Source organism: Musca domestica, unplaced genomic scaffold (assembly GCF_030504385.1).
Source record: "Musca domestica strain aabys unplaced genomic scaffold, Musca_domestica.polishedcontigs.V.1.1 16, whole genome shotgun sequence".
Lineage (NCBI taxonomy): Eukaryota > Metazoa > Arthropoda > Insecta > Diptera > Muscidae > Musca > Musca domestica.
Genome location: NW_026712219.1, coordinates 5,371,900 through 5,384,559, shown reverse-complemented (window position 1 = coordinate 5,384,559; position 12,660 = coordinate 5,371,900). Strand labels below are relative to the sequence as shown.

General features: G+C 33.6%; 2 protein-coding genes across 2 annotated transcripts; both read left to right on the top strand.

Moving 5' to 3' along the window:
• The first annotated feature begins 1,347 nt into the window (after positions 1–1,347).
• Positions 1,348–2,050, top strand: LOC101887860 (cytochrome c oxidase subunit 4 isoform 2, mitochondrial). Its single transcript, XM_005188606.4, has one exon. The coding sequence runs from the start codon at positions 1,424–1,426 to the stop codon at positions 1,976–1,978; it is 555 nt and encodes a 184-aa protein (XP_005188663.1). The 5' UTR covers positions 1,348–1,423; the 3' UTR covers positions 1,979–2,050.
• Positions 2,051–4,624: 2,574 nt separating this feature from the next.
• Positions 4,625–7,485, top strand: LOC101888029 (NACHT, LRR and PYD domains-containing protein 5). The gene is made up of 2 exons (XM_005188607.3): positions 4,625–5,094; positions 6,687–7,485. Exons 1-2 carry the CDS (start codon positions 4,689–4,691, stop codon positions 7,427–7,429), a joined length of 1,149 nt encoding a protein of 382 aa, XP_005188664.1. The 5' UTR covers positions 4,625–4,688; the 3' UTR covers positions 7,430–7,485.
• Positions 7,486–12,660: the final 5,175 nt, after the last annotated feature.

Here is a 12,660-nt window from a genome sequence, read left to right as displayed (position 1 = left end):
CTATTGAAATTGATTAGAAACGGTTAAAATTTAATTATAGCTCCAATATATACCTTCAACCGATTTCGGGTTAATTATGTACCAAATGTCCAATATCAGCCCAAATTACCAGATATAGCTATAGCTCCCATATATATGTTTCAACTGATGTTTAAGTCCCTAACGTTCGTAATATGCATTCCACAAGAATGATATTTAGATATATCCCAGAAATACCTCTGCCAAATCAAGATCGGTTAAGATTTGGATATCCCATACATACCTTTATCCGATTTCATTTCGATGGCACTTCCGACCGAATTTAGCCTAGAAACAATTTCCTCAGATTTGGAGAAAATCGGTTCAGATATAGCTATACAGAGTGAGATAAAAAAACTGCAACAAAGTTAAACGCCATAATTTCTACATTTTTTTTTAATTTTATTTAATGAAATACAGAGTGAGATAAAAAAACTGCAACAAAGTTAAACGCCATAATTTCTACATTTTTTTTTAATTTTATTTAATGAAAAAAAATGTCGGAAATAACATCAAATTTAAGAATAAGTCGAGATTTGTTCGAATTATGGCCTTCAAACGGCCAATTAAACCGTCACACGCTGCCAGAATGTTGCTCTGCAGTATTTTGGTCCATTCCCGGCGAAGCGCTTGCTTGAGGTGATCAACACTTTGGTATTTTTTAGTGCCAACCTTGCTTTCCAAAATACTCAGAACAATAGTCCAACGGATTGATATCCGGAGATTTAGGTGGCCATTGTGCGCTGGAAATAAAGCGAGGAACCTCATGTTTGTAACCATTTTTTGGTGGCGCGTGCTGAGTCCTGATCGAATGTCTTAGGTCTGTGGCCAAAATGTTTTGGCTTTAATACACCCTCCAGAATATTTTTGCGATAATATTCGGCATTTATTCTGATGTTGCGGTGAGTTCTTGCACTTTTTGGAATTTCAATGGTTTTACCCCGAGCTCATTTTTCATAATTTGCCGAATGGAATATTTCAAGAAGTTCGGCTCACGAGCCATTTATCTTTACTTTTCGAAGGATTTCTGCTGATATAACTGTTGGTTGCAGCCCCGTATGTGTATTATTAGCTATTTTAAAAAGTGTAGAAGATGGGAAACTTGCCCCCTCTATTTAGATTACTTTGCGATGTTAAATTTTAAAACGCCGATACACGCTTCTTCTATTTTTAAATTAAAAATATGCTGCATTTTTTACATATTTTTTTTGTGTTTCACAGTGTTTTTGTGGCAAAAAGTTAACATTTTAACCTTAAATATATCCATGGTAGAAATACCATGAATATATCTATACTAAAATATTCTAAATTTCAACTTCAAATCACAGTCCACATTGAACTTATTGCCTTTGACAAAAAAGTGAAATTTGACAAGAACTGAAGTAAATCATTTCAAAATAAAAGAATGGCTCTTCAAATCGAAAAACTTATCGCTCGCCAAGGTCTGATTAAATATCTAAACCACTTCCCGCGACTTGCCCCTCAAAAACGCTACACCTCTTTCGATTTCACCAACACCAAATGTGGCAAACGTGAATATGTTGGATTTGGGGTGAATGGAGCACCCATTTATTGTGATGTAGCCGAATTTCCAATGCCAGCTATACGTTTTCGGGAACCAGACGCCACAATTTGTGCTCTGCGAGAAAAGGAAAAAGGCGATTGGAAGAAATTATCGAAGGAAGATATTAAAACCCTATATCGTTATAGTTTTTGCCAGACATTTGCAGAATTTAAGGCACCAACTGGGGAATGGAAACACCACTTGGGTGTAGGATTATGGGCATGTGCCATTGGTGTGGTGTGGACCGCCTTTGTTAATTGGTATCATCGTGATTTGCCCGACACCTTTGATGAAGATCGCCGACAGGCTCAGTTGAAGAGAATCATTGCTTTGGAAATGAATCCCATTGAGGGGATTTCATCGCAGTGGGATTATGAAGTGGGTGATTGGAAGTAATTTTAAATTATTTTAATGTAGTCTTTTTGTTTAAAATAAATGCAATATGAATAAATAGCGACATAATTACAATTTTTACAGCTTCGAATATAAACAGATCTTTTGTGTGATTTATAGAAACAAGTAAGCTTTAGACGTACTTAAAAGACTGTCAGAACATTTAATTTAAACTTTTAAAGGGAATTTTCGACTATTCTGAAGTAATAAAATCAAGTGGCAGTGTTTCGGATTTTATAATCGTTTTGGTTATTTAAAAATTTGACCCTTTGTGGGGGAGGTACAAGAAGGAATGGCCCGACCTCTATCCTCTTTATAACAGATTTTGTGGTGATGGAAATATTGAGATGTGCTAAGTCTGAATGGAATCGGATATTAATTTCACGTTTTATGAGTTCCGTGGATCTACAAAATTTGACCCTTTGTGGGGGAGGTGGACCGATGCATTCTATCTTCACACCACACCTTGGAAACCAAAACCATTTTGTGATTTTTACCTATTAACCAAATACTATCACCATCACTTATAATTTCCCACCCCCAGGACACTTTTTTACCCTCCACAACACATAGTATTCCGTTTCTAACTCATCAAAATAATAATTTTAGACCCAGCAAAATATATATATTTTTGATCAGCCTAAAATTCTAAGACGATTTAACCCTGTCCGTCCGCCCGTCTGTCCGTCTTTTGTAATCACGCAAAAGTCAAAACGAATAAAGATAGAATTGTAGCTTTCATATCAGTCTTTTGTCTGCAGGTCAAGTTCGAAGATTGGCTATATCGGTCCACGATATCGTATAGCTCTATATAACTGCACCCTCCGATATTCGGTATTTTGATGTTTGTAGCCAAATTTTCAATGAAATTTTCTTAAAAACTCATACTAGAAGATCCTTATGAGTACTTAACCTCCTGGAAGTGTATTGTCTAAATAAGTTCACCATATCGTATATCCCCCATATAACTGTAGACCCCCCCACCCCCGATATTTGGTATTTTGACTATTTTAGATACAATATTCACCGAAATTGTTTGAGATATCGTATTTGAAGTTCCTAATGGGTACGACAGCCTGGGACAGAACTGATATAACAGTACCTCACTATATACGGTATTTTGATGATTTTAGCTATTTTTTCAAGTTTCGTATTTGAATGTGGTAATGGCGTATGAAAAACAATGCCTATGCAGGCCCACGTCTTCGTATAGACCCCAATATAACGGCTACATTCGGAGTTTTTAAGATTTTATCAGAATTTTTAACGGATTTGTTTTTTTAAATTTCCAAATTCGTTCCCATTGGGGGAGGGTATTCAAAGTTCGGCCCGGCCGAACTTCCTGCTTTTGATACCCTACACCACATAGTGGTCGCATTTATTATCCGATTGAGATGAAATTTTGCACATATCATTTGTTTGGCCCAAGGACGAACCCTATTGGAATTGGAGATAATCGGTAAAAAATTAGATATACCTCCCATATATATCTTCGTCCGATTTGCTTTTTATTGGGCACCAAACGTGTAATATCAGTCCGAATAGTATGAAATTTTGCACATACCACCAAATTAGGCCTAAAAATAAGTATGCCAAATTTGATGAAATGAAATCGGTTCAGATAAAGCTATACCTCCCATATATATTGTTCAACCGATTTGTTATTTTTGTCCTCCGCAGCCGTAATATGCACTCTGTAACAACAAAATTTGGGCAAATATATTAAATGCAGCTCAGAAATAACTTTGCAAAATTTTATAGAGATCGATTAAGATTTGGATATATCTCCCATATACAACTTCGTCCGATTTACCTTTTATTGTGCACCAAACGTCTAATAATTGCCCAAATGGGATGAAATTTGGCACTTACGACCGAATTGGGTCCAGAAGCTAGTATGTTAAATTTGGTGAAGATCGGTTCAGATATAGCTATAGCTCCCATATATATTGTTCATCCGATTTGTAGTATTTGTTGTCCATAGCCGTAATACGCACTCCGTAACAACGATATTCAGGGAAATATATCAAATTAGGCCTGAAAATAAGCATGCCAAACTTGATCGAAATCGGTTAAGATATAGCTATAGCTCACATATATATTGTTCATCCGATTTGTTATTTTTGTCCTCCGCAGCCGTAAAATGCACTCTGTAACAACAATATTTGGGGAAATATATCAAATGCAGCTCAGAAATATCTTTGCCAAATTTTACCGAGATCGGTTCAGATTTGGATATAGCTTCCATATATATCTTTATCAGATTTCAAATTAATTTTGCACCAAATGGGCAATTCAAGCCCGAATTTAAAAGATACAAATGCTTCGGCATATTTAGTCCTTTGAACTTTAAATTATAATTATAATCATAGCGTGTGTGATTGAATTTTCCCATAAAAACTTTTGTTATGTGGAGCTCTACTATTAATTATCTACTACTAATTAGCAAAGTGGTGTAGGGTATCAAAATGTCGGCCCCGCCCGACTTTAGGACTTTCATTACTGGTTTACTTGTTATAAAGGATAGTAACTGCATTATTTTCCTTGTAATACTTGTGTAAATACGCTCCAAAGACATGTACTTTGAAACGAAGCGAAGCATACTTTTAGGCACTACTGTTGGTAATGATTTATTGACAAATGAAAATGAAATTGTGCCATGTGTCTGTCAATTGTTATTTTGTTGAATAAATAAAATTATTAATTTCGTATAATGTGCGATAGCATTGTGCCCTGTTATAGCTTAGCAAAACCGCAAAAATATCGTGAATTATCTGTACTTCTATTGGATTGTTGGCAGCGTGAATATGACCAGCGACCGTATCGTAATTTTGTATTCGAAAGATTGTGTTTCGAAGAACGTATGCAGCGTTTATATGATCCCGTACGAGATTTAGGCACGATCATTGAGTTTATTAACTTACGATCACAATTGCTGAGTGTTAAAATAGTGGGACTACAATTGTTGGCCAGCGAATTCGAATTGATCGAGAAGATTGTTGAAAGTCTGAATACAATTAAATGTATTAAGTTGAAACTGATGAATTTACCGAGTGGATTTTTTGAGATGCTTGCAAAAAATGTCGATTGTATGCATGTGGAAGAGTTGGTATTAGAGGGTGAGTAGAATTATGATCTACATATATAAAATTTATAAATGAATTAATAGCGAAACGCTTTGTTTTTAACTAAGATGCGTGCCATTTCGATTCACTTTCGAATTTGTAAGTCTATTGGCTGACCAGTGAGTTTTACAAATTAATTCATATTAAAAGGATTTATGTGTGGTATTTAACCCCAACTAGAAGGTAATAAAGTCCACCAGTTCATAATTTCAATTTATAAATTGAACGACTAATTTCGACACACATCGAAAATAGTTGCCTTGCATACCGACTTGCACAATGTGACCTTGCTTATTTAAAAGCTATATGCTCATAGTTATCCTAATGCTTCCCACCGAATTTAGTACTTTTCGTACACGATATAGCATGTATTTCCAACAACTCAATTTCCAACAACTTCCATTGTCTAACCCATAGTTACCCTTAACCCATAGTTACCCTTAACCCATAGTTAACTTTAAGCGGCATCGATATCTAAACGCTCGCATTCACAGTAATTATAACACAAGTTCATAAAACCAATACCTATCCTTCTCTAAATACCAAACCGCCACACGCTGCCCGAATGTTGCTCTGCCACGGTCGATTAATACAAGCGGAGAGCGACAATCGGCTGTTATGGCGGCCCACATCATCACCATGGCCGTCGCTTGAGTTCTGGTGGCCAACCGAAAATGCACATTTTCAGCTGACCTCTTTGGCAAGCAAAAATGATCATTTTGTTTGTTTACAAACTTCTGGACAACGAATGTTTTCTCATCAGAGACGGACAAAACCAAATTCGGCAGTTAGCTCTTCTGAATCTATTTATACCCTACACCTCAAGTTGATCAGCGTTTTACGTCTTTGTGCATTTGTTTGTAACAGGCAAAAGGAAACGAGATAGACCCATAGTTCCTTTTGATGATCTGCAAAAAATCACATTCTGAGTCGATTTATGCATGTCCGCCCGTCTGTCCGTCCGTCCATGTATTTTTGTAAACAAAGTACAGTTCGCATTTGTTGCGCGATCCAGATGAAATTTTCCACAAATTATTTGTTTGGCTCAAGGACGAACCCTATTGAAATTAGAGATAAACGGTAAAAATTTAGATATAGCTCCCATATATATCTTAGTCCGATTTGCTTTTTATTGTGCACCAAACGCCCGAATAGTATGCAATTTTGCACATACAACCAAATTAGGCCTGCAAATAAGTATGCCAAATTTGATCGAAATTGGTTCAGCTCCCATATATATTGTTCTTCCGATTTGTTATTTTTGTCCTCCGTAGCCGTAATATGTACTCTGTAACAACTATATTTTACAAAATATATCTAATACAGCTCAGATATACCTTTGCTAAATTTTATCGAGATCGTTTCAGATTTGGGTGTAGCTCCCATATATAACTTCGTCCAATTTACCTTTTATTGCGCACCAAACGTCTAATATTTGCCCAAATGGGATGAAATTTGGCACTTATTTTTATTATTATTATTATTATTATTATTATTATTATTATTATTATTATTATTATATATTTTTACATATTTTTATTTTCTTATTAAATAATGAATTACTTTTTTACATTTTTATCTTCCAGGAACTCCATTAGATGACTGTGCTATAGAGTGGCTTCGACATATTATCATTAATTCAAACACACTTCAACATCTTCACATTGGCTATTGCAGTGTTACTCAATATAACTTTGCGAATCTAGCCGATGGAGTACACAAATCCAAAACGTTAAAGACTTTCATTTGCAATCGTTTATTGGGCGCCACTTTAAGTTTAGATTCCCAAAAAATCGCCCTTCTCATATCCTCGCTAATATGGCAAAATAAATTGCAGTCCATCGAAATGGAAATGTGTGAAATGAATTCGGATGACATGGAAATCATTGCAGAATATTTATACAACATAGAATCTAAATTGTCGAAATTAAATGTGGCCTTTAACAAAATTGGTCCAGATGGTGCAGAGCACCTACTCAAAGCAATTTCCTTTTCAGGAAATTTGAAACATTTAAATATGAGCGGTTGTGGCCTGGGTACACATGGTGGAGAAATTGTTTCGAAGTATCTTAGCTCTGGTATAAGTTTGGAGGTATTATTTATAGAAAATAATAATATTGGACCAGAGGCTGTATCAATGATTCTATTAACCATGAAGAAACCGTTGCCGCTTGAAAAACTCCATCTATGGGATAATAAATATAATCCAAGAACAGGCAATATTTTGCGCCGTTTAATTGAGGCCAAAGTTGTTTGGCAGGAATGCTTGGATATAACTTATACGTATGATGACACCATTCCTGGTTGGCGCGTTATACCCTGGAGATAGATGGCGCATAAATAGATAAATAAATAAATTGGAAATTGAGAATCTATTGAATTTTACATACTTTCCCCTATGATTATGTCTTGAAAAAGCATTTGGTATTTAGTACATATATATTTAATTTTTTGTATACCCTCCACCATATTTTGGAGGGTATATTAACTTTGTCATTCCTCGAAATACTCATGTCAGACCCAACAAAGTATATATATTCTTGATCAGCGTAAAATTCTAAGTCGATTTAGCGATGTCCGTCTTTCTGTCCGTCTGTCCATCTGTCTGTCTGTTGTAATCACCTATCGAACTAATTGAGATAGAAGGCTAAAATTTTGCACACATACACATATAACGGTTCCTCCTGATATTCGGTATTTTGATAACTATAGCGAAATGAATACTACAGTCTAACACAGAAAATTTTCTGTGCAGGTCCACGTCTTCGTATAGCCCCCATATAACGGTACCTCCCTATATTTGGTATTTTGATGTTTTTGGCGTTATAGTTCACCGAAGTAGTTTCAAATTACCTATTTGGAGTTCGTAATGGGAACTAAAGTCTGTGACAGAAGATTGTCTATGCAGGTCCAGGTCTTCGTATAGGCCCCATATAACGGCCCCTCCATATATTCGGTATTTTGATTATTTTAGCGACATTTGTCCCTATTGGTGGAGGGTATATAATGTTCGGCCCGGCCGAACTTACTGCTTTTTAACTTGTTTTGAGCATAGAAAGGTTTTCTTATCCATAAATTATGGTTTAGGTATTTTGAGGATGAAAGTCCGAGCTTGCAACCAAATCACAATCAACTTGAAATTTCATATATTTGGTACCTAAAAGTACACATTCTACATTGCAACCTTTGCGACAAAATTTACAAATTTCTAATCACCTTTTAGTTCATCGAACAAGAATTAATAAAATTTCACGTTTATCTATTTTGGCCAAATCTTACAAAATCTACGAATTACAAAATCTATGAATTCTTTTTAGCTGTCCTTGAATATATTTCCTTAAAACTTCACAATTTTTGATCAAGAACAAATTATCAGCTTATTTTCTGGAGGTCATTGGAAGCTTTTTTTAATGTCAAGATTTTTAATAACGATGTTTTTAAAAATCCTCCTTTTAAAAATTCTCATAAAAAGATCACCATTTTATATAAACAAAAATTGTAAAATACATGATTTTTGGCTAGGTAGTCCTTGAAAACATTTTAACATTTTGCTAAAAATTCACCATTTTTAGAAGTCGTCAATGACGCCTCTGAAATATTTTCTAAAAAAATCACAATTTACCTCGAAATAGGTTCTTAGAAATCCCTTAAAAAGATTTAAAAAAAGTACGTTTTTTTATCAGGATTCTAAAAAATGCAAAACTTTAGTGAGGGGACCCTTAAACTGTTTTTCTTAAAAAAATCCTTGAGTTTTGTTCCACAGTTCTTAAAAAACCATTATTTTGTCCGGTTGCACTCAATTCTTTTTAATCCACGATTAAAGATTTGTTATTCAAAACTCAATTATTTAAAAATAAATGCTATTTGCTCTAGTAGTTCTTGAAAAAAAAAACTCCCCAATTTTTGAACAGGATATACTTCTACTTTTTTTTTCTTAAAACGTGTGATTTTTGAAAATGTTAAAGATTAAACATTTTTTATCAGGAGTGGCTGGAATTTTGTTTAGAAAGCAAGCAATTTTCAGGAATCCCTAAGAAATCGTTAAAAAATTAAGAACATTTTTTATGACCCACTTGAAAATGTTGGCTTTACAATATACGATTTTGTTCAAAGACCCTTTGAATCTAAGATTTTTGCATAGACAATCCTTTAAAAAATGTTAAAAATCCACGATTTTTGGACTTTGGAATTTTTTTTGTAGAATATCAAAATTTTTTGTTAAAAAGTCCTTAAAATTTTTTCTTATATAATTCATAATTTTTAGTCAGGTTTTGACATCGGAAGATCCTTGAGAAAAAAAAATGTCCTAAAAACAAGGAGGCATTTTCTAAAAACTCACCTTGAAAAAAAATGAATTTCTGATTATTGGTCAGAAGATCTTTGAATATTTTTTTCAAATCCTTTTTTTTTGTTTCAGGAAGATCTAGAGTATTTTCCATGTCCTTAAAAATTGTTAAAAATAAATAAAAAATCTTAAAAACCAACAATTATTAGCCGGAGTTTTGCGTAAAAAGTCTTAGAATATTTAGGGAAGTCTTTAAAAAATTCTAACTAAAAGTCGTAAAATTGTCTTCTTTTTTTAAATTGTGGTCGTCCTCAAAGATTTGAAGAAGCTCTTTTAAATTCACATATTACAGCCCTAAATGTTTTTAAATATCCACGATTATTTATCAGCAAGTCCTTAAACTTTATACATTTTTTTATTTTTTTCCATTGCTGTGAAAATGTTTCCAAAAAACCCACGTCAGGAGAACCTTTAAGAAATGTTTACAACAGATCCATGATTTTTCCTAATGAAAAAACGATTATTTAAATCCACATTTTAAAATTTCAAATAATGCTCGATTTTTTCGTCTGCATTTTCTGAGAATGTTGTTAAAACTATTTTTTCACTACTTTCGGCTAGGAAGTCCTTAAATAATCGCTCGAAAAATCTTAGTACAAAATCAATGTTACAACTAGTGTAATATACGATTCGACCAAAATTACTCATCACATTTATCGATTGAAACTAAGTGGCAACGCTAAAAACGTACTATCGTTCTTTGCCTTAGATCAAAAGCAACTCTATCGACAATTACAATTCCCTTACTATACAACTATAATTTTAGTACAGAGCTTTCGTATAGAAAAGAGAATTTGCAACAGGCCTTTTACAACTCGCCTTTCAAGAAGTACAGAACACAAAAACCTAAATTGAAAAGTTAAAGAATTTTGAAAAAACTTGATAAATAATTTTGATAATTAAAAAATTGACAAATTCCATATTTTAAATAAGGAAATTATTAGCAAATAAACCTAAATTTGCCAAGGTAATAAAATATAATGTTAAAGTGTTTTAGTGGCGTTTTTATAAAAAAATTGTGTATTTTTCCTAGGCAAAGAATACAATTTCTTAAAAAATTGTATAATCATTGAAATTCAGCCTACTCAGTTGGAAAAATTCAATAAAAGTGGTATATAGTGACAAAGGCAACTATAATTAAGAAAAGAATAACCCCCGACATTTTTCTTCACGTGGCTCAAACTGTGAAGACGAATTTTGTTTGGTTATGTCGGGGGCCAACATGTGCGATGTCAAGTATAACCAGTGCATTTTAATACCATCTTCTATCAACCAATTATCCCCCGCATGATTTGTAATGAACAAAATCCAACATTCCGTCAAATATTGTGAAAAATTGCACTAAAAATTTGAAGCCTTAATATTAAAATCATTCATCACACCACCATTGCCACTACGAAAGCTTCAGCATCCACTGCGATCACTTGCTACATTCAACCAAATTTCCAACAAAATACTTCTCCGGATGGATTGCTAAATAACCACAGAATTCATCATAAGAAACCCAAAACATTATATTAGGGTTAGATTGATTTGCAGCCTCTATCGAATCCACCACAACCAGCCTCCAGACAATAATAGTGTTCCAGTTAGATAAAATATGATCTCGCAGAAAATACATCAAACCTAAAATCATCATATTAATCCTCTACCGGACAAACCACCATTCTGTCACTAAAAACCCATCCACCAATAAAATAGAATGTCCGTACCTTAAGCAGGGCAATTCTAAGACCATCAAAATCTTTATAAAAATTAGATAAGTATTATGTAAATTGTTAAATTTACATTCACACTTTTATATATTTTTTTAGTGTAAGTTATATTTTGTTTCTGAATTTATAGACATAATTTAGGTTCACCCTGTTATAATCAAACATACGCACGTAATGATATATTAATGAATGAAGAAGAACAAACAAATTTGTGAATGAGGTAGAGAAAACATTACTATGATCATTATCATCAATTGAATTTCACATATAATAACAACAACACAACGAATAACACCGCAACGACGAACTTCTTCGAGGCCTCCAACAAGTTCAGCGTAAAACGGAGTGGTGAGTACTTTGAGTGATTTTTGTTTCTTTATTTTGAGTTTTTTTTTTGTCATCTACTTATCACACAAGCTATTGTTTGATTCATTCATTGATCTCTTTTTACGTTCTCGAAAAGTAGAACAAAGAAACAACAAATATTACAATTGTAATGTTTCATGTTTCATTCAATAAGACTTATTACGTCATTTATATATTAGGGTGTCACGTATATATTTACTAATATTTTTTTTTGAGATTTCCTTTTTTTTTTTTTTTGTTAATGTAATTTTCAAGCATATATTGTTTTCTAGATTAAGTATAATGTTTCCTATAATATTTTAATTATTCACTACATATAATTATAGCATAAAAATTTGATTCATAATGTCATATATTTGAGCGTTTATCTAATTAAAGAAATGGATTACTAAGGAAGCTAACGTGTTTTCATGAAGTGGTAAGGCGTAACTGGTAACACGAGTTATGGGGTTCTGTATCAAATTCCGTCTAACAGAACTATGGTTAGGGAGGGTTAAGAGGCGTATATCTCACACCACCTGAGATATAGTAAAATGGGGAATATCAAATATATGAGCAATAGATAGTAAATTTGTGGGACTTTTCATACACTTCATATCATTCGATTTAACAACATTCAGGGAGTCTATAATATTTTTCTGTACTCCTGCAGATTTGTAATGGAAGGACACGAACCCCCCACCCGACTGAAGTTAGCGTACAAAGGCTCCCGCAGTCCTTCTGAAACAAACTGAGTGGTAATAACATCTTACCCAAAGCAACTAACATCCTTTGTCTATGTCATCTAGACCAAAATACATATTTATACATTAATCTCAGTTGCTCAGCCAATTTAGGCCAGTGTACATTACAGAAATGGCGCCCAACGTGGGGCTGAATTTGTGCAGGAAACTGTTCAGTTACGCCCTACTTTAAAAACATAGCATATGTAGATTTCAAGAAATGAGCTGTTGTTGAAAATTTTGTAGCCAAAATAATTCTTTGGAATACATTGCAGAACTTTTCTGGAATTCGACTATTTGAGGACTAACAATCGAGTAGATTGACCGATTAGTGATCTCTAATGCCTTTCCACAGATTACTTATGATTACAAATTTTCTAAACAACTCGTTTCATAGTGTTATATAAATTTT